The sequence below is a fragment of the Nematostella vectensis genome, chromosome 2, assembly GCF_932526225.1.
Source record: "Nematostella vectensis chromosome 2, jaNemVect1.1, whole genome shotgun sequence".
Lineage (NCBI taxonomy): Eukaryota > Metazoa > Cnidaria > Anthozoa > Actiniaria > Edwardsiidae > Nematostella > Nematostella vectensis.
Window position 1 is genome coordinate 16970327 of NC_064035.1, and position 27130 is coordinate 16997456.

General features: G+C 43.5%; 3 protein-coding genes across 4 annotated transcripts; 2 read left to right on the forward strand and 1 right to left on the reverse strand.

The window, feature by feature from the left end:
• Positions 1 to 462: 462 nt before the first annotated feature.
• LOC5515808 (glutathione gamma-glutamylcysteinyltransferase 2) lies at positions 463 to 2280 on the forward strand. The gene has a single exon (XM_032385554.2). It carries the CDS (start codon positions 1004 to 1006, stop codon positions 1757 to 1759), a length of 756 nt encoding a protein of 251 aa, XP_032241445.2. The 5' UTR covers positions 463 to 1003; the 3' UTR covers positions 1760 to 2280.
• A 230-nt stretch (positions 2281 to 2510) lies between these two features.
• LOC5515809 (polypeptide N-acetylgalactosaminyltransferase 13) lies at positions 2511 to 20046 on the reverse strand. Of its 2 annotated transcripts, none has more exons than XM_048723666.1 (8): positions 19297 to 20046; positions 15677 to 15843; positions 14914 to 15289; positions 14616 to 14733; positions 9473 to 9805; positions 8973 to 9071; positions 8651 to 8773; positions 2511 to 3357 (listed from the first exon to the last, which is right to left on the reverse strand). In XM_048723666.1, exons 1-8 carry the CDS (start codon positions 19794 to 19796, stop codon positions 3220 to 3222), a joined length of 1854 nt encoding a protein of 617 aa, XP_048579623.1. In that variant the 5' UTR covers positions 19797 to 20046; the 3' UTR covers positions 2511 to 3219. The 2 variants fall into 2 exon arrangements, with proteins under 2 accessions (XP_048579623.1, XP_048579624.1); XM_048723667.1 differs by lacking the exon at positions 19297 to 20046 and adding an exon at positions 18155 to 18857.
• Positions 20047 to 21994: 1948 nt separating this feature from the next.
• LOC125560974 (uncharacterized protein K02A2.6-like) lies at positions 21995 to 26278 on the forward strand. Its single transcript, XM_048723660.1, has one exon. It carries the CDS (start codon positions 22112 to 22114, stop codon positions 26132 to 26134), a length of 4023 nt encoding a protein of 1340 aa, XP_048579617.1. The 5' UTR covers positions 21995 to 22111; the 3' UTR covers positions 26135 to 26278.
• Positions 26279 to 27130: the final 852 nt, after the last annotated feature.

Sequence of the window (27130 nt, forward strand, 5' to 3'; positions counted from 1 at the left end):
TATAGATTTTTAGGGTGATGTTTACCGGAAACGAGATTTATAGTGTCAGAGTCATGTGTTGGAACTGCAAATGTTTCGAAGGTCAAAAGTTTGGTTGTTCTGAGCAAGGCTGTGCTTTGGCTGTGCTATGTTTATGTTGTACTCCTTTCAGTAGCAATTAAAAGTTGTGTATTTGTTTAGGACTCTGTTTATGGGTTTACCGCCGGGGCAATGTAATAAATAGAAGTATTGTATTGGAATTTAAGTTTTTTAAGTCATGTTATTTAGAAATAGATTGGCTGTCAACCCTAAATTATGCTTTAAGAATTGGAAGTGCTTCTTCTGCTTTCCCTTTGTCCATTACCGCATTTCCGTGGGGTTGATTTCGGGGACTCCTCGGTATCGTTTCGGGTCCCGGGATCAGTTGGGGTACTTTTGGGGATCATTTCGGGTCCTGGGATCGTTTCGGGTCCTGGGATCATTTCGGGTCCTGTACAGGTCGCCCTGGACTATGTGGGTGTCCGCGCAACAGCAAATAACGACTTGTTACGAGACGCGTTTACCCGGCGTTTTTCTATGCGCCGAGCCGTGGCCGCCATCTTGTTTTGCTGTGGCCGCGAGCGAGCTGAGGAGAGAAAAACACAGAGTAAACGCGCTTTGAAGACCGCGTGTGCGACACAAAGGACGGTTGCGTGGGAGACTTAGGAAGACTAGGAACACTACATTTTATTTCTTTTTCAATTACGAAGACATGGCATAAACAATTTCGAAAAAGAAAAACATCCTAGAATTAAAATGGAGGTAACCACCGTTTACAGGCAATCCCAGTATAAATAAAACAACCAGTCGCGTATGGCATGGTATTTTTAATGAGCATATGAATATTTGGAACAGAATAAGAACAATAAACATTACAACGCGAACATTTAATCTTTGTGGAAATGACGCGTAAACAGATGCGACTCGAGTGGGTCTGACACAAACATCATTCATTTCTTCCTGCAATGGCATAGGCTTATGAGCGATGAGCACTGAGCCTGCAGACTCATTTTACGGGGAAACTCTCCCCGAGCTGTGTGTAGACTACCGCTCAACTGAATCCCAGCATCGTCTTATTCGATCCATGAATGATGGCACGGCAGTTCCTTTCCTCTCTATCTCATCCTGTTTCAACACGCAAACGGACCCGGCATTCTGCGGGCTCGCCACGCTCGCCATAGTACTCAACGCGATGCAAATCGATCCTCAGCGACTGTGGAAGACACCATGGCGATGGTATACGGAAGACACGCTTGGAGTCGAATCAATGGACAGCGTGCGTGAAGTTGGTATTACCGTTGAGGAATTCCAGCGGCTCGCGCTACGCAATGGGGTGGCCTGTGAGCTGGTCAGACCGGAGGATTCCAAAGAAAGCTACGCGTTGTTCCGCGAGAACTTGTACCACGTGTGCACTGGCTGGAAGGATAGAAAACCAAGCGTAGGGGGCTGTGAGCAGAATTTTAGCGAGTGCCCTTTGGCGCATATGGCTATTTCGTACAGCAGAGAGACACTGAAGCAGACAGGCAAGGGTCACTTTAGCCCAATCGCCGCCCTTGATCTACAAACTGACTCCGTGCTTGTCTTTGACACTGCAAGGTTCAAGTATCCTCCCCACTGGACTCCTGTGAGGGAGCTTTTTCACTCTATGATTCCGGTAGATGAGGAGACTGGGAAAAGTCGAGGGTATTTCCTTCTACGACAGCATAACTTGCAGACATGCACATGCGTTATACCCACATGACGCCTCTCGTGCTAAAGTCTTCTAGGGGCCCATAGCTGGGAGAGCGGAAGAGTTCGTTTACCCATTTTGTGGACCAAATGGGGGTAGGGGTAGGGGGGTAGGAGATACCATAACGTGCGTCGAGTTGTAAGCGTCAAGGGTGTAACAAGATCTTATTATCGTCGCCCCTTAAGTTTAGGTAGGCTGTGGCAAAGAAGCAATCCCAACACAACAACAGTGCAATGGGGTGAAATACACCGAGACGCTGGTTCTCAATCAATGTGAATGGAGCTCTTAGCAGATTCGTACATACTATTTTCTTATATAAATGTCATAATATTTATATCACATCTTCATATTTTTCTATGAACCTTTCTACCGAGAGAAGTTAACAGAGCAAAAAATGATTGACAGGAGTGCGTTGTGTTTCATTAATTTACATCAAAGCGCGTACTTCATGTTGCGTTGGCGCGAATACCTCTATTCTTTGCGCCTCATAATATTAAGATCACAATAATTTAATAAACGCAAATAACAGTTAATAGGGAAATCGTTGATTGTCGTATTGTGACAGGCCTGAGTTACTATCTTCCATGCGAACACATTATCTATTCACGAGTGGTGATTGTTTTTCTACATTCTCGCGTCGCCTCAGGTCAAACTTCAACAGGTGCCCTCTACTGGATGACAAATATTTCCGATGCGTCGGCTCGACAAAACACCCAAAGACTAAAGACCCGAAAACAGCAAAACACCAAATACACGGCAAATGTAGAAATAATGTACGGTTTTATTAAACATTATAAATTGAAAATTTATGCTAGATACACAAACATGTTTCTGTTAGGAAGAGGAAACGGATCGAGTGCGAAGAAATGAGTGGCACGCTGGTGGATTTAAGTTTTTGTTGATTCACCAGCGTCCGAGTGGATACAGATCTTCGAGAGAAGTAATTTGTCGATATTGCGATAGGCTAGAGAATTCAAACACGGCGAGCATGCAACAATAAATAAGAACGTTTCACCTGGGTATGGGGTGAAGCTTTTGAAAAACCCAGTGTCAAGAAGCATTGAAGAAAGTCTTTACTCGGGATTTGGAGATTTCCAAGTCTCGCTAGTATTTTGCTATTCGTTACGTATCGACTGTTTGGGAAAATTCCTAGACTCTTTTGTGAGCAGTATTCATTCAATCCTATCTGTTTTAAAAAATTTTAAGACTCGCTATCTACTTTGAATAATATTTCTTCCATGTTGTCTTTTTGAAAAAAACTCCAAGGATCGCTAAGCTTTTGTGAGGAGTATTTATTCAATATCGTCTGTCTAGGAGAATTCCAAGGCTCAATATGCTATTGTGAAGGGTATTTATTCCATATCGTCTGTCTTGGAGAATTCCCAGGCTCACTATGCTTTTTCAAAGGGTATTTATTCCATATCGTCTATCTTGGAGGATTCCAAGGCTCACTATACTTTTGTGAAGGGCATTTATTCCATATCGTCTGTTTTGGAGAATTCCCACACTTGTGATTCGCGTCCATCGCACTTCCTGACACGCGCGTATTGGCCGTTAGCGCGCCCACGATCCAAGCACATGTCTCTTCGGGGGTGATAAATACTGTTGTCCTGTAAGGAATTATTACTCAGCAGTTAGCATGGTAAAGTGATATATCAGCATAACTAGACACAAAGGCTAGGGACGGCTGAGGGCAGAGAGAAAGAGAAAGGGGGCAAGATGTGCGAAAGAGGGTGAAGAGTATTAGAAGGGAGAAATGTGAAGACCATTTTGATGACAAGCAATCAGAAGGTCTCTACCCTGGGTACCAGAGGCTCCAGGCTTTGCGGCGAAAACGTTTCGCTTCGCCCAAATCGTTGTCACCGCGAAGCTCCGAGCCTCTGGTACCCAGGGTAGAAGGTGTCTTACTAAGTCCAATGCAAAAAATGTTATCGAAAGAGCAATTGAATGAGCGCTTATTCGTATTTGGAGTGAGTGGTGGGGAGTCTAAAAACGGGTGCTTACTCTGGTCTGGTGTAGTGGGAGATGGATTCTTTACTTGGGATGGTGTAGTGTTTGGGAGTCTGGGGCTTAGAGCAATAAAATGAATACTTACACGGGTCTGGTGTAGTGGGAGGGAGTATTTAGAGCAATAGAATGGATACTTACACGGGTCTGGTGTAGTGGGAGGGAGTATTTAGAGCAATAGAATGGATACTTACACGGGTCTGGTGTAGTGGGAGGGAGTATTTAGAGCAATAGAATGGATACTTACACGGGTCTGGTGTAGTGGGAGGGAGTATTTAGAGCAATAGAATGGATACTTACACGGGTCTGGTGTAGTGGGAGGGAGTATTTAGAGCAATAGAATGGATACTTACACGGGTCTGGTGTAGTGGGAGGGAGTATTTAGAGCAATAGAATGGATACTTACACGGGTCTGGTGTAGTGGGAGGGAGTATTTAGAGCAATAGAATGGATACTTACACGGGTCTGGTGTAGTGGGAGGGAGTATTTAGAGCAATAGAATGGATACTTACACGGGTCTGGAGTAGTGGGAGGGAGTATTTAGAGCAATAGAATGGATACTTACACGGGTCTGGTGTAGTGGGAGGGAGTATTTAGAGCAATAGAATGGATACTTACACGGGTCTGGTGTAGTGGGAGGGAGTATTTAGAGCAATAGAATGGATACTTACACGGGTCTGGTGTAGTGGGAGGGAGTATTTAGAGCAATAGAATGTATACTTACACGGGTCTGGTGTAGTGGGAGGGAGTATTTAGAGCAATAGAATGGATGCTTACACGGGTCTGGTGTAGTGGGAGGGAGTATTTAGAGCAATAGAATGGATACTTACACGGGTCTGGTGTAGTGGGAGGGAGTATTTAGAGCAATAGAATGGATACTTACACGGGTCTGGTGTAGTGGGAGGGAGTATTTAGAGCAATAGAATGGATACTTACACGGGTCTGGTGTAGTGGGAGGGAGTATTTAGAGCAATAGAATGGATACTTACACGGGTCTGGTGTAGTGGGAGGGAGTATTTAGAGCAATAGAATGGATACTTACACGGGTCTGGTGTAGTGGGAGGAAGTATTTAGAGCAATAGAATGGATACTTACACGGGTCTGGTGTAGTGGGAGGGAGTATTTAGAGCAATAGAATGGATGCTTACACGGGTCTGGTGTAGTGGGAGGGAGTATTTAGAGCAATAGAATGGATACTTACACGGGTCTGGTGTAGTGGGAGGGAGTATTTAGAGCAATAGAATGGATACTTACACGGGTCTGGTGTAGTGGGAGGGAGTATTTAGAGCAATAGAATGGATACTTACACGGGTCTGGTGTAGTGGGAGGGAGTATTTAGAGCAATAGAATGGATACTTACACGGGTCTGGTGTAGTGGGAGGGAGTATTTAGAGCAATAGAATGGATACTTACACGGGTCTGGTGTAGTGGGAGGGACTATTTAGGGCAATAGAATGGATACTTACACGGGTCTGGTGTAGTGGGAGGGAGTATTTAGAGCAATAGAATGGATGCTTACACGGGTCTGGTGTAGTGGGAGGGAGTATTTAGAGCAATAGAATGGATACTTACACGGGTCTGGTGTAGTGGGAGGGAGTATTTAGAGCAATAGAATGGATACTTACACGGGTCTGGTGTAGTGGGAGGGAGTATTTAGAGCAATAGAATGGATGCTTACACGGGTCTGGTGTAGTGGGAGGGAGTATTTAGAGCAATAGAATGGGTGCTTGCGGGGGTCTGGTGTAGTGGGAGGGAGTATTTAGAGCAATAGAATGGATGCTTACACGGGTCTGGTGTAGTGGGAGGGAGTATTTAGAGCAATAGAATGGATACTTACATGGGTCTGGTGTAGTGGGAGGGAGTATTTAGAGCAATAGAATGGATACTTACATGGGTCTGGTGTAGTGGGAGGGAGTATTTAGAGCAATAGAATGGATACTTACACGGGTCTGGTGTAGTGGGAGGGAGTATTTAGAGCAATAGAATGGATACTTACACGGGTCTGGTGTAGTGGGAGGGAGTACTTAGAGCAATAGAATGGATGCTTACACGGGTCTGGTGTAGTGGGAGGGAGTATTTAGAGCAATAGAATGGATGCTTACAGGGGTCTGGTGTAGTGGGAGGGAGTATTTAGAGCAATAGAATGGATACTTACACGGGTCTGGTGTAGTGGGAGGGAGTATTTAGAGCAATAGAATGGATACTTACACGGGTCTGGTGTAGTGGGAGGGAGTATTTAGAGCAATAGAATGGGTGCTTGCGGGGGTCTGGTGTAGTGGGAGGGAGTATTTAGAGCAATAGAATGGGTGCTTGCGGGGGTCTGGTGTAGTGGGAGAGAGTATTTAGAGCAATAGAATGGATACTTACACGGGTCTGGTGTAGTGGGAGGGAGTATTTAGAGCAATAGAATGGATACTTACACGGGTCTGGTGTAGTGGGAGGAAGTATTTAAAGCAATAGAATGGATACTTACACGGGTCTGGTGTAGTGGGAGGGAGTATTTAGAGCAATAGAATGGATACTTACACGGGTCTGGTGTAGTGGGAGGGAGTATTTAGAGCAATAGAATGGATGCTTACACGGGTCTGGTGTAGTGGGAGGGAGTATTTAGAGCAATAGAATGGATACTTGCACGGGTCTGGTGTAGTGGGAGGGAGTATTTAGAGCAATAGAATGGATACTTACACGGGTCTGGTGTAGTGGGAGGAAGTATTTAGAGCAATAGAATGGATGCCTACACGGGTCTGGTGTAGTGGGAGGGAGTATTTAGAGCAATAGAATGGATACTTGCACGGGTCTGGTGTAGTGGGAGGGAGTATTTAGAGCAATAGAATGGATACTTACACGGGTCTGGTGTAGTGGGAGGGAGTATTTAGTGCAATAGAATGGATGCTTATGGGGGTCTGGTGTAGTGGGAGGGAGTATTTAGAGCAATAGAATGGATACTTACACGGGTCTGGTGTAGTGGGAGGGAGTATTTAGAGCAATAGAATGGATACTTACACGGGTCTGGTGTAGTGGGAGGGAGTATTTAGAGCAATAGAATGGATGCTTACACGGGTCTGGTGTAGTGGGAGGGAGTATTTAGAGCAATAGAATGGATACTTACATGGGTCTGGTGTAGTGGGAGGGAGTATTTAGAGCAATAGAATGGATACTTACATGGGTCTGGTGTAGTGGGAGGGAGTATTTAGAGCAATAGAATGGATACTTACACGGGTCTGGTGTAGTGGGAGGGAGTATTTAGAGCAATAGAATGGATACTTACACGGGTCTGGTGTAGTGGGAGGGAGTATTTAGAGCAATAGAATGGATGCTTACACGGGTCTGGTGTAGTGGGAGGGAGTATTTAGAGCAATAGAATGGATGCTTACAGGGGTCTGGTGTAGTGGGAGGGAGTATTTAGAGCAATAGAATGGATACTTACACGGGTCTGGTGTAGTGGGAGGGAGTATTTAGAGCAATAGAATGGATACTTACACGGGTCTGGTGTAGTGGGAGGGAGTATTTAGAGCAATAGAATGGGTGCTTGCGGGGGTCTGGTGTAGTGGGAGGGAGTATTTAGAGCAATAGAATGGGTGCTTGCGGGGGTCTGGTGTAGTGGGAGAGAGTATTTAGAGCAATAGAATGGATACTTACACGGGTCTGGTGTAGTGGGAGGGAGTATTTAGAGCAATAGAATGGATGCCTACACGGGTCTGGTTAAGTGGGAGGAAGTATTTAGAGCAATAGAATGGATACTTACACGGGTCTGGTGTAGTGGGAGGGAGTATTTAGAGCAATAGAATGGGTGCTTGCGGGGGTCTAGTGTAGTGGGAGGAAGTATTTAGAGCAATAGAATGGATACTTACACGGGTCTGGTGTAGTGGGAGGGAGTATTTAGAGCAATAGAATGGATACTTACACGGGTCTGGTGTAGTGGGAGGGAGTATTTAAAGCAATAGAATAGATACTTACACAGGTCTGGTGTAGTGGGAGGGAGTATTTAGAGCAATAGAATGGATGCTTACACGGGTCTGGTGTAGTGGGAGGGAGTATTTAGAGCAATAGATAGGATGCTTATGGGGGTCTGGTGTAGTGGGAGGGAGTATTTAGAGCAATAGAATGGATGCTTGCGGGGGTCTGGTGTAGTGGGAGGGAGTATTTAGAGCAATAGAATGGATACTTACACGGGTCTGGTGTAGTGTGAGGGAGTATTTAGAGCAATAGAATGGATACTTACACGGGTCTGGTGTAGTGGGAGGGAGTATTTAGAGCAATAGAATGGATACTTACACGGGTCTGGTGTAGTGGGAGGAAGTATTTAAAGCAATAGAATGGATACTTACACGGGTCTGGTGTAGTGGGAGGGAGTATTTAGAGCAATAGAATGGATACTTACACGGGTCTGGTGTAGTGGGAGGGAGTATTTAGAGCAATAGAATGGATGCTTACACGGGTCTGGTGTAGTGGGAGGGAGTATTTAGAGCAATAGAATGGATACTTACACGGGTCTGGTGTAGTGGGAGGGAGTATTTAGAGCAATAGAATGGATACTTACACGGGTCTGGTGTAGTGGGAGGAAGTATTTAGAGCAATAGAATGGATGCCTACACGGGTCTGGTGTAGTGGGAGGGAGTATTTAGAGCAATAGAATGGATACTTGCACGGGTCTGGTGTAGTGGGAGGGAGTATTTAGAGCAATAGAATGGATGCTTACGCGGGTCTGGTGTAGTGGGAGGAAGTATTTAGAGCAATAGAATGGATGCTTACACGGGTCTGGTGTAGTGGGAGGGAGTATTTAGAGCAATAGAATGGGTGCTTACTCATCAGGTCTGGTGTAGTGCGAGTCTAAAACTGTAGCAATAACAAGTAAACTGCTGAAGTAAGCTGGCGGTTGGCAATAAAATAACAAACCTTCAGCTGCCACTTTTGATTCAGCTCGAGTCCATCACATTCCCGAAGATAGAGGTCATGTCCATTGAAGTCAAGACAGTTGTCCTCAGATTTAATCTCCCCTTTACTCGTCATAACGAAGTACTGAAAGCAAGAAACACACACTTCAATCAATGGTGATACACAAATTTGAAAAGCATGAGACTGTCTTTTCTTTAAAAAGGTAAAATGACACTAATTCCTTTTTGTACTTCTTACACCTCTATTCAAAGCTTATTGGTTATTTTCAAAGCTTATTGGTTATTTTCAGACACTTTAAGTTGAACTACTAGTTACGTTTTACCTGGTTTCCGCCTTGTCCGTGACATTGATACAGTCCAAGTGGTGTATCATCCTTCTTCCCAAGTGTGTCCAGGCACATGTCACTAGAGGGATTCCGGACCTACGGCAAAATGCATATTGGTCATGTTACAACACAAAGCCACTAGGCACCCTTAGCCAACTAAAGGGATTCTGTAAAATACATTAAAAAATAGCAGTTATATAGCACTTACAGTATCGACCATGTTCTAAGCATTCTAAGCGCTTCACATTTTAAACTGTAATATGTATTAAGAACGGCCAATACTGGAGCTGAAGAACTAAAGCCTCTGGTAAACTCCACATACATTCAACAAGTCAAAAAGTTTTGAAGTTTGGAACAAGTCAAAGTCTAAAAAAACCTCCATGGCACTATAATCTCAGTGTAGAGATCTTGAAATTATTACCAATCATAATGAAGTCTACCCAACCTCTAACAAAGAAAAGTTCACAACACCAGTGAGAAGAAGAAGCCTAACTCACCTGGCCCGACGCTGCAAAGTTTGTGTCCGGTACCTCCAATTCAGGGTAGACATTATCTAGGTACCACTTGAAATTTTTACATTTTAACTTTTCCCTGAGGGCCAGCCTCTGGCTTACATCGTCATGCTGTTTCCTCTTTAAATCAAATCTTATATTATAAAAGTGTTTTTTGTACTCGTCCATCCAGACGTCTGCCACACGCATCAGATTGTTGCTAACAACATCAGTGTTGTGCCCAGGCCGGGCTGGGAACGAGTATGGGAACCTGGGACGAAATACATGACCCACACGTGAACATGGGAGCATCTCGATGGCACCACCGCACATCCAGATCTGGGAATTGAAAAATTTTGAAGGAAAAAAACATAAGGACAAATGCTAGTTGGCATGAAGTTGGCACTAATACCAGCTGTGGTACACATATTAGTCCATCTAGACAAAACCCAATATTAGCCCAGCTAGACCAAACCAACTTTTTTCTGACATACCTACTGTTTCACAAATTGACAATGAACCATCTTGCCATGAAAAGGCAACTGCCCACTGTGACAAGTTGCGTGACAGAGCACGTGCTCAGAACGTGACCCAGGACGCATATTAGATTGTGCAAGACTCATGGCTCGTTTCACCGTTGAATAAACGTCTACAAAACTTCTTATTATCCTCTTCTTACATGGTGGCCGCGGTTAACTATGGCCTCAGGATATGTCTTACCGCCGCCGGCGCCGCTGGAGATACACAATAGCAATGCTGCTGACAAATGGAAGCGATTTGTGCTCGCTTGGAAAAACTACTCGTTGGCGACTGGGTTGAACGAGAAAGCTGAAGCCGTACAAGTAGCTACGTTGCTAACAGTTATCGGTGAAGAGGCGAGAGAAGTCTACTCGACATTTACCCTGACCGAAGGAGAGACAGACAAGATAGAGCCTGTCATAAAGAAATTCGCCGAGTACTGTCAACCAAGAAAGAACGTGCCGTTCGAAAGATTCCGTTTCAACCAGCGAATGCAAGAGCCTGGAGAGTCCTACGAGCACTATAGAACAGCGCTGAGAAAATTGGCCGAGTCCTGCGAGTTTGATACGATTACGCCAGACGAAATACTTCGAGATCGGTTGTTATTTGGAATACATGACACGAAGGTCAGAGAAAGGTTGTTACGCGAGTCCAAATTAACACTAGCGAAAACAGATGAAATTTGCCGAGCGGCTGAGAGTATGCTTGCTCAGATGAAAATAGTCAAAGATACATCTGAGACAGACGTCAATGCCGTGAGTAAACTCGAGTCGAAGAAACCCAACATCAAAAATTATCGGCGAAAGCAACGAGGTCAAGGCAAACAATGTGACAACTGTGGATACCAACATATGGCAAATCAGGAATCGTGTCCCGCACGAGGAAAGAACTGCCGGAAGTGCGGAGCGAAAAATCACTTTGCCAATAGATGCAAACAGGAAGTCAAGGCTACCGAAGTCGAAGAAACAGATATGTATCCTGAGGAGACATATCAAACGGAGGAAGTATTGGCCGTCTGGTTGGATGATTCGCAGCTGGTCACATTTCAATCAGAGTCTGGAAGTTTCATCCGTTTCCAACCTGATACTGGTGCACAATGCAATGTGTTGCCAGTGCACATATACAAGCAGGCGTGTAACGACCACAAGCTAGTAAAAGTGAAACCCGTGCAAACGTCCTTAGTGGCGTATGGGGGATCAAAGATCAAAGTCGTCGGGCATGTCACCATTAGAGTGTGGAGAAACCATGTATCGTGCCAGCTGGATTGTCGCCTTGTTGACAGCCATGAAATCCGCCCGATTCTGGGGCGTAAGGCATGCCTTGGCATGAACATTATACAGTACAATGACAACGACCAGTTTCACAAACCGCAGACAGATGGAGCGACAGTGTTCACCGTTGACCCCAAACCAGGAGCTGCACTAACAAGAGAAGAAATATTGGCTAAGTTCCCAGCAGTGTTCAGTGACGGGGTTGGCAAACTTGATGGAGAATACACCATCAGACTAGACACAAACGCTCAACCAGTACAACACGCACCACGTAGAGTTGCAGTAGCCCTAAGACCCCAGCTCAAGAAAACCTTGAATGATCTAGTGGACAAAGAGATAATAGCACCGGTGACCACACCCACCTCGTGGATCAGCTCTATGGTAGTAGTTCCCAAGAAAGATGGAAAACTGCGAATATGCCTAGACCCAAAGGATCTCAACAAAGCCATCCAGAGGGAAAACTATCCCCTACCAACCATAGAAGAGGTTGCAACACGATTACACGGTGCCAAGGTGTTCACGTTGTTGGATGTCTGCAACGGTTTCTGGCACGTCCAGCTAGAGGAAGAGTCGACCTATCTAACAACTTTCCATACACCGTTTGGCCGATACCGATGGAAGAGAATGCCTTTCGGGATCTCCTCAGCACCAGAAGTGTTTCAAAGAAAGATGCATGAATTTGCCGAAGGTCTGACTGGAACCGAAGTTGTTGCTGATGATTTCCTGGTAGTGGGCTATGGCGAGAGCTACGAGGAGGCAACGGCGGATCACGACAGGAACCTCCTGGCATTCCTAAACCGTTGTGATCAACGGGACATACACCTGAATCCCGACAAGATGAGACTTAGGAAATCAGAGTTACTCTTCATTGGCCACATAGCAACTGACAAGGGACTTAAAGTCGACCCTGCTAAAGTGCGAGCAATTGTGGACATGCCCTCACCGACCGACAAGCTTGGGGTACAGCGTCTGTTAGGCCTAGCCCAATACCTTGCAAAGTTCCTGCCCCAGCTGTCAGACATCACAAAGCCGCTGAGGGATCTCACACAGAGCGACGTGCAGTTCATCTGGGATGATGCGCAACAGTCTGCGTTTGAAAAGCTAAAGGATGCCGTTACAGTCACTCCAGTATTGCGGTACTACAACCTAGACGAGGAGATTACACTTCAGTGCGATGCGTCGCAGAGCGGATTGGGTGCCGCATTACTACAGAATGGCCAACCAGTAGCCTACGCATCACGTGCACTCACGCCCGCTGAGACGCGTTATGCACAGATTGAGAAGGAGCTGCTCGCGATTGTCTTTGCGTGTGACCGTTTCCATACGTACGTCTACGGCCGCGAAGTCGTCAACATCGAGACTGATCACAAGCCTTTGGAACCAATCTTCATCAAACCTCTGGCGACTGCTCCGAAACGCCTACAACGAATGCTGCTGAGTCTGCAGAGTTACAGTCTCAATGTGAAGTACAAGAAAGGCAAAGATCTTTACTTGGCTGACACCCTAAGCAGAGCTTACCTACCCGAAGTCAACGCCTGGGAGTGTACCAGGGAGCTTGAGGAGATTGACCATCGATCATGGATGCCAGTGAGAGAAGAGACTTGGCAGCAACTCAAAAATGCAGCAGTAGATGATGCGGTGCAACAAAACCTTCGAGAGGTTATAAAGAGAGGTTGGCCAGAGAGCAAAACAGACCTGCCGGAGTGCGTGCATCCTTACTTTGATATTCGAGACGAGCTAACTGTCCAAGAAGAACTCATCTTTAAAGGCCAACAGTTGGTGGTTCCTAGAGCCCTGAGGAAGGAGCTTATGGAAAAGACACACTCATCCCACATCGGTATAGAAGGCTGCATAAGACGAGCAAGAGACACGTTTTTCTGGCCGCGGATGACTGTCGAGTTGAAGGAGTACATCACAAAATGCGAAGTATGTTTGACTCATCGCAGTGGCCAACGAAAGGAGCCAATTCTCCAACATGAGTTTGTCGCTCGACCGTGGGGAAAGGTCTCAGCTGACCTCTGTGAGCTCGACAACCGAACACTGCTAGTAGTCAGTGACTACTTCAGCAACTACATAGAAGTGGCCCGGCTTAACACAGTGACGTCACGAGCAATAATAAAGGAGCTGAAGGCAATATTTGCCAGGTTTGGCATCCCAGACACCCTTATAACCGACAATGGACCGCAGTTCGCATCAGCGGAGTTTAGTGTATTTGCCAAGACCTGGATGTTCGAACACAAGACGTCATCCCCAAGATATGCCCAAGCAAATGGGAAAGCAGAAAATGCTGTACAGACAGTAAAGAGGCTGTTTAAAAAATGCAAGACATCCGGGGGGTCAGAATTCCAAGCACTTCTCGACTGGCGGAATACTCCGACTGCTGGAATCGGAACTAGCCCGGCCCAGCGCCTTTTCGGACGTCGATGCAAAACACTTCTCCCTGTGGCTGGTTCCCTACTACAGCCTAGCTACAACACTGAAGAGGACACCAGGAAGTTGATAGGTACCAAGCAACGCCAGAAGTTTTATTACGATAAGCACAGCAAGCCCCTGGAGCCCATCGCTGTCGGCGAAACTGTGCGCATGAAGCTACCAGGACAAGACACGTGGACGCCTGGTACGTGTTTAGGTCAAGCCGGACCTAGGAGCTACAACGTCGAGACGGAAGGTACCACCTACCGACGAAACCGCCGACAGTTGATCAGCACTGGAGAAACAAACAGCCAAGTACCTGATGTTCTGGAATCACCAGAACCCGATGATGCTCAGCAGCAACCCAGCCAGGTTGCCATGCCACCAGATTCTTCACAGGCTATAACAAGGCCTCGGCGGGAGGTGAAGCCTCCTGCATGGCTCAAAGACTATGTGCCAAAATAACATTGAAACTGTTAGGACCCTGAACATTAGTAATAATCCATCGTATGATTTTTGTTGTAAAATTTCGATTTTTACCCTTTGATTGTTATAATGTTGTTTTAACCAACCATTAGCGTTACTGTTAAAAGAGGGAAGATGTGACAAGTTGCGTGACAGAGCACGTGCTCAGAACGTGACCCAGGACGCATATTAGATTGTGCAAGACTCATGGCTCGTTTCACCGTTGAATAAACGTCTACAAAACTTCTTATTATCCTCTTCTTACACCCACCCCTCTATTTTCTCTATTTTCAATGCAGTGTGTTCCAGTCATCAAATTCTAGCAAGACAGTATGCATTGAACAGCATTAAACTGAAGGGGGGGGGGGGGGGGGGCGTGAGGTTTGTTTTAAATGTGGTTACAGTGAAAAAAGGTTAGGCCCCTTAGTATGGGTTGGATTAGAGAAACAAACATGTGAAACGTAATCAACATGATTACTTACCCTAAATGAGATCTCCAGGTTCTCACCACCCCAGATGTCCATACCAGTATCATAGGTACCAATTTTTTCAAAATAGTTCTTATCAATAGAGAACAAGCCACCAGCCATCACTGGGGTTCTGGAATGAATTAATTTGGGGTTTAAATATTTGTTTAACTAAAAAAAAAGAGAAGGAACAAGATAAAAAAAGATAATAGATAATAGGAAAAAAGAAAATAAACCATAACACAGGTTAGGAAAGGTGGTTTAAATTATAAATAAAGACTGTTATATGGTAATGTTTGTGAATTGCTCCTACCTGATTCCATCTGCCTCATCCTTCCTTCTTTCCATCTCATACTGTGGAACAGGTTTCCATCCAAACTCTAGCCTCCATCGAAATACACCCCTATGAAAAGGCTCAGGCACGGCATGATAGTAAAAGGTCGTGTCACTGATCTCATCAATGACCGGCATCACTACATTAGAACTGTTTTCTGCAATTTTAGCAGCTAGTGGTTCCAACCAGCCTTTTGAACATTCACAGTGAGCATCTAGAAATGTCAATATACTTCCCTTGGCAGCGGCAGCACCTTTTAAACGTGCACGTATAAGTCCTTGCCTCTTAGAGAGGCGGATAATTCTAACAACCTTTAACTTGGCTACGTATTCTTCTAATTTTTCTTTTAAATCATCTGAAAAAAAAAAAGAAAAAAAAAGAAAAATGGTAAAGATTGAGACAAAAAGGCCTACATCATCCCTCAAAAACTTATACGGGAAATTGTTAAAGAATAGAATAGGAACATATGTAATTCTTGATCAACAGTTTAAAGCTCAAGTCACTCTGCACACTTTTGGAAAAGGCAATCAATAGTCCCTTACTCTGCTATCAGAGCTTTTCGTTCTCTTTAAGGGTGTACTGACATCTGTTGCTAGGGAAAATGGAATATAGCATGAGAGCAATAGAATAGAATTATACGAGTACAACAATGAGAAACACTAAAGGAAAAGCCTGTGTACGCAGGGAACCCATCCCTCAATCCTGTCCTTAATAATACATTAAAGCATAGATGGCATCTCACCTCTATTACTTGCATCGTCGATAAGAAGTATCTCTTCTAGTAATCTAGGCGGTGTCCTATTAATAACACTATGAACTGTCCTCAACAATGTCGACCACGCTTCGTTGTGGAAACAAATAATTATGCTACTCTTGGGAAGATGAAGAGGATATTTCTTGGCTTTGCACCTGTAACAATACAAAAAGAAATGATTAAGGAAGGAATTTTGCAAAAATTCAGGGGGGGGGGGAAGGGAGGATGTTGTTTTGTTTTGGATTTTGTTTTCCTTTACATTCTTTTTCCTTATTTTGTTCATGCAATTGCTATTGTTAGTTTTGGTGTCCTAAGTCATGTATGTTTGTCTTGTTGTTACCATAAAGATTATAATAAATGAATAAAACAAATTAATAAATATTGTGAGTATTGTAGGTAATTAAAAAAAATTAATAAATGTGAAAAACTTCATTTAACAACCCTCAAAAATAAGTTTCAAGATTGACAAAGTAGGATACAAATAACTGAAAAAGTAAAAATAATACTTACATTACAGAATTTGCATCAGTTTTAAGTATGCATAAGATCAAGATCAATTTCTTATTTTATTTTAAATAGGCCCTAAAATACTAAGTCAGAGGTTAATATTAGATTGAAAAGTAGATCATTAGACAGCTTACACATAAGATGATATCAAATCTCTCTTAAAAACAATGAATAAATGCTTTTGGCATGTTTTCAATATTAACTAATGAATATTTCAAGAATATCCAATTTGTATCTGCAACCGTACACTCCCAGAAAATACCATTAAATATATCAAATTTATTTGCTAATTAGTCCACCTTGTCACAATGCAAACCATATATTTTTTGTGGTTTAAGTTACGCATTTAACCCTGAATAAAAGCAAACATAAGCTAACACTGCCAACAATGGGATGACGTTAAAGAAATTCTAATGCTTTGCAAAACCAGCAGGAAAAGATGATGTGGTCAAACAGTGAATTTGGGAAAACAATTACAAATACACTATTGCTTGTTTAGAAAACAACCAATTATATTTAACTACATTCTTTATGGGTTGACTGCAAACAGAGTTAATATTTCATTAGCATTACTAAGCCCAGACATTCTTATCATAAACATCTGACAACACTTTTTGCCATATGCTTCAAACAGATTTCAGGACGGAAATAATCAGGGGTGTATATTCAAAATTATATTTATGTGTGCCTGGGTGGGGGGGGGGGGGGGGGAGATTTCTACAATCTTTATTTACCACAAAGTGCCCACATTCAAGTCATTTTAGCCCAATAGTTATGCCAACCAAGGAAAAAATTGCAGATTGCAACATATTTTTAAAAGAATTCTGCTAATGACTAATAACATAAAATAAGATACTAAGATTTAACAAGAACTGGGGAATGGCAACATCTTAAAATTTGTCACATATTTTTTCTTTCTTTTCAGCCATCCCAGGTTGTTATTCTCGCTCTTGGCCTTTCCTCCTGAAAACTCAGCAAGAGTCCCTAGTGAGAACTGCTTTCTGTCTGTACTTTTACATACCTATCAGTTCTGTTATTTGTTCTAGGTCAATTCCGATATAAATGGACTATCACAAAAAAAGAAGAATAAAAACTTTTTTATTGCAATGATAGGCAAAAGGAAATGTACATTATTTAGGAAACATTTCTAGATCTGGAGGCTAGAGGGTGTTTTTTTAGAAGAGTCTTTATGTGCATTTGCCGCGACCACAAATGGACTCTAGTACTTTCTTAGCGCTCAAGGGCTAACCTCAAATACAATGATTTGCAATTAGGTTTATGATACTACACGTATAATGTTAAAATAGGTTTATTATTAATGTTGGATGGATTTGTCTAGCTTTGATGGCACTGTATTAAGAAACAATCTACGTAGAAAAAATAAGACGCAGTTTTTGGGGAGTAAAGCTAAGCAGTTAAATAGACCAGATTAAGGCCTTGGTTAGACATAACAAAGGCCGACTATTTGTTTAAAATAAAGTCAGTACGATTTAGTTTATAAAATGTCGGATCACTGACGATAGAAAACGGGGCTCTACCTACTTCGTTGACATTGTAATAGTTTTCAAGGGGGATTGGAAGTTAATAGCTTGTAGGGTTCAACATCGTTCAAGTACCTGTGAAATGGGAATTGGCGCTAACTTTACAATCTACCGGAAACAGCAAATAGCCTCTATTGCCTTGATCGCGGTGTTATCTTTAAAAATGCAAGGCATCTTTTAAAATTACACCATCGAATGACAAAGCTAAAGCTTTTAGTCAGGTCATGATTACACCGGCTAGTTGACATTTCGAGAGTCGTAAAGTAAGAGTTTTCAACAGGATTGCTTTGATCCCCGTAAGATCCCTCGTAAGATTGTGTAGGTGAACTCAACTGACCCAGAAACTATTATCGTATAAAAGAACCAGTACAGATTTTGGCTAAAGACTGTGAATCTAGAAGGAGATCAGAGTACCTACTTGGAATTTCGTACATCAACCAGGTTTCTTTGAATGGATACTTTATCACTCGCCGCTAAATTGAACGCGTGCATCGCATAGCCGGCTTCTTCGTTCTTTTTCTCCATAAAATTCAAAGTGACAGCCTGACCCATTTCGCCGGGCTTGTTCGGGTTTCTATGAGGTGTTCTGTCGTACATAGCAAGCACATAATTCTCCTCTAGATTGTTCACAGGTCCTTGACGAATCTCTAAAAGAGTTAAGCGGTTATCTGCCGTCACGTCTGCTTCGTTTCCTTTCCCCGTAAACAGATAATATGTCGCGAGATAGATCCATGCGGTTGAGGTTAGTAAAATCAAATAAAACAGCACTCTTCTCCGTGGTATAATCATCATAAACCTCTCAATCTGATTTCATAACAAACCAAGGTTTGAAGGAAAGCAGCGTTAAATGTAATGTGGGGGAACAGCCGAAGATCGACTGCCCCAGCTTCGAATCTCTCCGGTTGGCTCGAACCGTCATTTACTACGAGAGCATAGTCGCTCTAGTTGTCACGATAATAACTTGTGGCCTCATTACGGCTCGGTCTGCACTAAACAAAATCTCATTGAAACGCTACTATCTCACGTCGTGTCCGACTGTTATCGCTTCTTGAGATGAGACTTGAGAACTGAGAGACTGCGGCGGACAATGATTTTTCCGTAACAATCATGCGCAAACGTCGCCTGCTCACATCTGTCAATCAATATGTCAATCATTGCACTTCAACTATCAATCAACTGACCTTCTAATATTAATTTATACTTGACGAATATTTGACGAAGGTGTGTGTTGTTATGGATATTTTTATTTATATCAGTTTCTCAATGCCAACGTATTGTAATCACAGCTACATTTTATTTTACGCGTTGATGGCGATGGCTGGAAGATAAACAAAGCTCTTCAAGAATACAAATGTAAAAGATAAGATATGTATCACGTCGTTAGTCAATAAAAAGCAATTACTTTGATAATCAATGTGAATCATGTGATGATCGATATAGCATGATGGGGAAGACCGCGGAAAATTTGTCAATGCAAATTTGTGAGGAAATATAAACCGCATAGGCGGGAAAGTTGGCTAAAAGACAACAGTGAAATTATTCGTGTTTTAACATACTTACGCATCGTTCCGGTAGTCGGGCAGTCTTCTGTATAAGGACATCATATCGCTAGCCACAAGGTTGAACGAATGTAGTTCGTAGCCCTCCTCCTCCTTTTCCTTTAACCTTTTAGGTACGCTCACTGCCTCTCCCATGTCCCCAGGACCATCTAATTTGACCCCAGGGGGGTAGTGTTCGTAGCGTGCTGCAACGTATACTACTTTCCCTGGATTTACCCTATTTGTTTGAGCTTCACGAGGACGTTTTGCTGCCTTCCTCGGGCGGTGAGGATTATGACTTGAGTTTCTAGGCGGTGGTAGTGGCGGGGGCGCGAATATGTTGTCTTCTAACTTTATTTGCCAGTGCGGCTTTTCAAGTGAAAAGTACTCGGCTTGACGTCTGCGTTTGACTTCAATGTTGACCTCTAGTGATTGTAGCAAGAGGAAAGACACAGTTCCAAAAATCCAAAAGAAAGAGGTCAACAAGATGGTATAGTATATGGTTCGCCTCCTTGAAATCATAGTTCAAATACCACCACACTCAACAATAGATCACTCGCTGGTTTTCTCGGTCACGATTGAAGAACTTCCATGTTTCCGTGAGCTCGGAAAGAAAGGCACTTATTGGGTCAAGGAACCAAGGATTTGGGAATGCTTCTCTAGTTAAGGTCAAAATCAAGGCTAATATTTGCTTTGCTTCGCCACAAAAATCAATAGATACTGGAGAAGCCGTGAAGGAACGACGGGTTATTACGGGTGCCGAGTACAAGAGAGACTTTTGCGTACCTGTTTAATCTAGAGAGCAAAACACTGGTGTTTATAGAAGAATAGAAATACTATTGGCTAAAAAATTGCACAATTCAATGAACCGACCGACAAATTGGCAGTTCATCCTCGTTTTAACATAAATCACTTTTCAATTTTTTGGTGCTATAAACATCTCTTGACCTCAGAAGTCGGGGTATAAAATATTTGGAGAGAAATGAGGCCCTTTTCCCCAAAAATATGGAAAAGGCAAAGGAATCTAGACTTAAAAGATTGCAAAAGGAGAGTTAAAAGGAAACAAGAGTCGAGGCGACTTCTGGGCCTTCAAAATGTTATTTTGGCACGCGCTGTGCGGGCCAACCTTTTGGTCTCTTGTGATTTGTGGTTTACTTTTCGAAAAGGACTCCGCTTCCTGCGGCACGCAATATCACTCACACGTATTCACACTTTTGCGTGGACATATTAGTGACATCTTTGTGTTTTTCCTCAGTCTTTGACACTCGCTTTTTAAAGTCTGCGTAGCAGGCACAAATGGCAGGAGAAAAGAGAGCCCCTGGGGAGGAATGAAAGTGCAGCAGATTTTCCCGTTTTTATTTTCCTTCGCATTTCTACACGTCGCCCGCTGCCAGCCGCCACCCAGATTTCACTAACTTGTGGTTATTCGGATGTTTTCGTATAGCTCGATTTGGATTTTAAAGGAAATATCTAAAACTCTGGTTAAGCCCTGGCTTAACTGGCTTTTAGAGCCCTGACCCCCGTTACACTTAGCTAGAATTTGATCAGCGTTTAAGCAGTTTTAGTACTTGTGAAAATCGCCATAAAGGCTTACCTAACGAAAACTGCATTCCGCAGTGTTGAAAACAGCCCAAAAACATTTGAGTGATCAAGTCATATCAACAATAGATTCGGAAGAGTTTGAAGGGGTAGGAACAATGGATTCGGAGGAGAGCCAATTTAAGTATAAGTAAACATATTATTTCATAATCGAAACCTAACTACATACTCTCAGAACTTCTATACCAAATCTAATCTCAGAATAAATTCTTCCTACTCCTTCGAATCCATTGTTCCTACTCCTCCGAATCCATTTTCCAACTCCTCCAAATCCATTTTCCTACTCCTCCGAACCTATTGTTCCTACTCCTCCGAATCCATTGTTCCTACTCCTCCGAATCCATTGTTCCTACTCCTCCGAATCCAATGTTCCTACTCTTCCGAATCCATTGTTCCTACTCCTCCGAATCCATTGTTCCTACTCCTCCGAATCCATTGTTCCTACTCCTCCGAATCCATTGTTCCAATTCCTCCGAATCCATTGTTCCTACTCCTCCGAATTTATTGTTTCTACTCCTCCGAACCCATTGTTCCTATTCCTCCGAACCCATTGTTCCTACTCCCCGAATCTGTTGTTCCTACTCCTACGAACCCATTGTTCCTACTCCTACGAACCCATTGTTCCTACACCTCCGAATCCATTTGCCTACTCCTCCGAATCCATTGTTCCTGTTCTCCCGAATCTATTGTTCCTACTCCTCCGAACCCATTGTTCCTACTACTCCGAATCCATTTTTCCTACTCCTCCGAATCCATTGTTCCTACTCCTCCGAATCCTTTGTTCCTACTCCTCCAAATCCATTGTTCCTACTCCTCCAAATCCATTGTTCCTACTCCTCCGAACCCATTGTTCCTACTCCTCCGAACCCATTGTTCCTACTCCTCCGAATCCATTGTCCCTACTCCTCCGAATCAATTGTTCCTACTACTCCGAATCCATTTTTCCAACTCCTCTAAATCCATTTTTTCCTACTCCCCCGAACCCATTGTTCCTACTCCTCCGAATCCATTGTTCCTACTCCTCCGAATCCATTGTTCCTATTCCTCCGAACCCATTGTTCCTACTCCCCCGAATCTGTTGTTCCTACTCTGTAATGTTTGGGATTCCTGTTTGTATGACCGCAAGGTTTTCTGGGTAGCAGCAATAAACAACGAGAGTCCGCCATTACTGTTTATTCGTTTTGATCCTAAGGTTTTTCTCAAATACATTACATTTTTTGGCGACGAGGATTTCGGAAATGGCAACCTACGGCAAAATAGACGAATTCGACAGAGATTCTGATTCATGGGAACAGTATATCGAGCGTCTAAACTTCTATTTTGAAGCAAATGGAGTAACTACGTCTGACGATGACTTGAAAATACGCCGTGCAATCCTCCTCAGTTCGGTAGGGAAAAAAACCTACAAATTAATGTCTGATCTGCTGGCCCCAGCGAAACCTGGAGAGAAATCTTATGCTGACTTGTGCACCTTGGTAAAGAGCCATTTCAACCCAAAACCGAGTGAAAGCGTGCAACGGCACAAGTTCAATAACCGTTTCAGATTGAGCGGGGAGAACGTGTCTGACTTTGTAGCGGCTCTACGAAACATGGCAGAATACTGCAATTTTGGTGGCAGTCTGGAAAATATGCTGCGTGATCGTCTGGTGTCTGGAATTAACAATGAAAGAATCCAAAGGCGTTTGCTATCAGAAGAGAACTTAACTTTCAAAAAAGCTTACGACATTGCTTCGTCTATGGAAACGACCGCACAGCACATGGCCGATCTTCAATCTGCTCCTTCTACGTTAAGTTCAACGTCTGCATCTGTAAAAAAGGTCAGTTCTTCGCCCTTACCGCGTTCTAAAAGCGAAAATAAAGAGTGTTATCGTTGTGGAAAAAATCACCACCCGTCAAAATGTCGTTTCAAGGAGGCCACGTGCCATTATTGTAAAAAGAAAGGACATATTGTTGCCAAATGTCTCAAAAAAGCAAAAAAGTCGTCCGAGACAACCAAGCCAAATTCAAACCACCATCCAAAACAAGGGAAACCAGCAATTCATGTCCTGGATACTGATAAAGAAATAGAAGATGAAGATATATATCCATTGTTTGCTGTCAGTCAAGGCAACCGCCAAAATCCGTATTTAGTAGATGTTGAATTAAATGGTCTTAAAGTTCAAATGGAACTGGACACTGGTGCATCACTTTCAGTAATCGGAGAGGACATTTTTGATCAATTGAAGAACATTGAGGGTTCATCTCTCAATCTGCAAGATACCAAGCTAACCTTGAAAACATACACCGGGGAGACAATTCCAGTTTTAGGAAAGCTTGTAGTGGAAGTCAAGTACAAGGACTTCTTTGAACACTTGCCAGTTATAGTTGTACAAGGCAAGGTGCCCAGTCTCTTTGGACGAGATTGGTTACAACATGTTAAGTTGTCATGGCCAGAGATTTTCCTAGTTCAAGTTGTATCCCCTGATGTGTCTGACCTGCTAAAGAAACATGAAAATTTATTCAAGGAAGGACTAGGGACAATTCAAGGAGTGAAAGCAAAGATATACGTTGATCCTCAAGCCAAACCCAAGTACTTCAAACCTCGCACGTTAGAATATGCACGACGTCAGAAGGTAGAGAGAGAATTGGACCGTTTGTTAGAAGAAGGAACAATTCGTCCAGTTCAATTTTCGGAATGGGCAACACCCATTGTGCCCATTGTCAAATCTGATGAGTCTATACGCATTTGTGGAGACTTCAAAGTTACTTTGAACCAAGTTAGCAAACTTGACAATTACCCAATTCCTAAAACAGAGGATCTGCTAGCTCAACTTGGAGGTGGAGTGCAGTTTACAAAACTAGATCTGAGTCAAGCTTATCAACAACTTGAGTTAGATGAAGAATCAAAGAAGTACACCACTATCACCACTCATAAAGGCCTATTTGAGTACAATAAACTGTGCTACGGCATTGCCTCAGCCCCTGGGATTTTCCAACGCACAATGGAAAATTTACTGCAGGGTATTCCGAATGTTGTAGTACGAATAGATGATATTCTCATTGCCGGGAAGACATCAGCAGATCATCTCAAAAGTCTAACAGAAGTCCTGTCACGTCTGGACAAAGCTGGCGTCCGTCTTAAACGTTCGAAGTGCATTTTTCAAGCACCTGAAGTCACTTACCTGGGACACCGCATAGACAAAGATGGTATCCACCCCCTTGACGAGAAAATCAAAGCAATTCAAGAGTCACCGAGACCTTCTAATCTGAAAGAACTGCAAGCCTTTTTAGGCATGCTTAACTATTACGCTTGTTACATACCTAACATCACTACAATACTATCTCCTTTACATCAGCTGTTAGTCAAAGACACACCTTGGAACTGGAGTGAAGCACATGAAAAATCTTGGAACCAAGCCAAGTCCACACTTCACTCTTCACAACTTCTAGTGCATTACAGCTTGGAAAGAGAGTTAACCCTTGCTTGTGACGCATCACCATATGGTCTTGGTTGTGTTATTTCACATGTGATGGATGATGGGACTGAACGTCCTATTTCATATGCCTCACGTACTCTGTCCCCAGCCGAAAAGAACTATTCACAGCTCGACAAAGAGGCAGCAGCCATCATGTTCGGGGTGAGGAAGTTCCACTCATACTTATATGGACGGAGTTTTACCATCTACACTGATCACAAACCCCTGCTGGGTCTGCTACAGTCAACTAAACAAATACCGACCTCAGCCTCACCACGCATATTGAGGTGGGCGGTATTCCTGTCAGGCTACTCATACACTTTAGTATATCGAGAAGGCCAGAAAAATGGTAATGCCGATGGCCTGAGCCGGCTGCCATTGCCAAATGAAACTAGAAATGTTCCAGTGCCTGGCGACATTATGTTTGTAATGAATCATCTTGAAGTCAACACACCCGTTAAAGTCAAGGACATTGAGCGTTGGACCTCAAAAGATCCTATTCTTAGTGCAGTACGACACCAAGTAATGTCCGGTTGGCCCAATTCAAATGATCGCATTGAGTTCAAGCCCTACTCTTATAGAAAGCACCAACTTAGCTGTCAGGATGGCTGTCTACTCTGGGGCTCTCGCGTAGTCATTCCTCCTCAAGGAAGAGTCAAGCTTCTCCAGGAACTACATGATGGACATCCTGGAATGGTTCGCATGAAAATGTTAGCCCGAAGCTATTTCTGGTGGCCTGGCCTGGACGCGGATATTGAGCAAAAGGTGAAAGATTGCACAAGCTGCCAAAGTAATGCTAAGGCACCTTCTACTGCACCCCTACATCCGTGGGAGTGGCCGTCTAGACCTTGGTCTCGCATACATATTGACTATGCAGGACCTTTCGAAGGACACATGTTCCTGGTGATCGGTGATGCCTATAGTAAGTGGATCGAGGTATTCAAGACAAACTCCAGTACTGCTGCAGTAACCATCCAGAAGTTAAGAGAATGCTTCTCAGTACATGGACTGCCTGATATCATTGTATCTGATAATGCAACTGCCTTCATAGGTGAAGAATTTGCCCTTTTTATGTCTGAGAATGGCATAAAACACATCACTTCAGCACCTAAACACCCAGCATCCAATGGATTTGCTGAAAGATATGTTCGCACTTTCAAGGAAACAATGAAGAAGATGGGAGGGGAAAAGGAAAACTTAGACACGAAGTTAAGCAGATTTCTACTAAGCTATCGTACCACACCTCATGCAACCACTGGTAAAACACCTGGTGAGCTATTAATGAACCGGAAGCTGAAGACGCGCTTGGACCTGGTAAACCCCCTTAGTCAGGACACAATTCGCACTCGTGTAGAAGATAAACAGCTCGCACAGAAGAAACAACACGACAATCTAGTGCCACTCAGAGAATTTCAAGTGAATGACCCAGTATTTGTCAAGAATTTTTCATATGGTCCAAAGTGGTTATGTGGAACAATTATTCAACAGTCAGGACCGGTTTCGTATGTCGTTCAACTCAGTTCAGGTGGAGTGTTTCGACGACATGTTGACCATCTTCGCCTGAGGACAAGCCCACCCACAGTCGCCAATGATCTTCAGAGTTCAACAGAATTGGCCCAAGTTCCAATGCAAACAACTGTACCCAAGCAGATTCCAAAGGAATTTAAGGAACCTGAGATCACAGTTCCAGAACCTTCATTGGAACCGAAGAAGACAGAGCTTCCAGCTTCTGAACCTGCAAGTACTCTGCGAAGAAGTACTCGACTCAAAACCACACCTACTCACCTCAAAGACTATGTATGTTAATTTTAAGCAGCATATCACACACTGTGTACATTTTTCCGGATCTGATGGATTGACAACTTGTCAAGAACTTGTCATGGACATTGTTGTTGTTTTTTACTTATTGACATGTTGTGTGTATAAATTTGATAGTTTTACTGGCCTCAGCAAGCAAGTATCTTTTAGTTGTAAACTTGGGTGGGGCAGTATGTAATGTTTGGGATTCCTGTTTGTATGACCGCAAGGTTTTCTGGGTAGCAGCAATAAACAACGAGAGTCCGCCATTACTGTTTATTCGTTTTGATCCTAAGGTTTTTCTCAAATACATTACATACTCCTACGAACCCATTGTTCCTACTCCTACGAACCCATTGTTCCTACACCTCCGAATCCATTGTTCCTACTACTCCGAATCCATTGTTCCTACTCCTACGAACCCATTGTTCCTACTACTCCGAATCCATTGTTCCTACTTCTTCGAATCCATTGTTCCTACTCCTCCAAATCCATTGTTCCTACTCCTCCGAATCCATTGTTCCTGTTCTCCCGAATCTATTGTTCCTACTCCTCCGAACCCATTGTTCCTACTACCCCGAATCCATTTTTCCTACTCCTCCGAATCCATTGTTCCTACTCCTCCAAATCCATTGTTCCTACTCCTCCAAATCCATTGTTCCTACTCCTCCGAACCCATTGTTCCTACTCCTCCGAACCCATTGTTCCTACTCCTCCGAATCCATTGTCCCTACTCCTCCGAATCAATTGTTCCTACTCCTCCGAATCCATTGTTCCTACTCCTCCGAATCCATTGTTCCTACTCCTCCGAACCCATTGTTCCTACACCTCCGAATCCATTGTTCCTACTACTCCGAATCCATTGTTCCTACTCCTACGAACCCATTGTTCCTACTACTCCGAACCCATTGTTCCTACTTCTCCGAATCCATTGTTCCTACTCCTCCAAATCCATTGTTCCTACTCCTCCGAATCCATTGTTCCTGTTCTCCCGAATCTATTGTT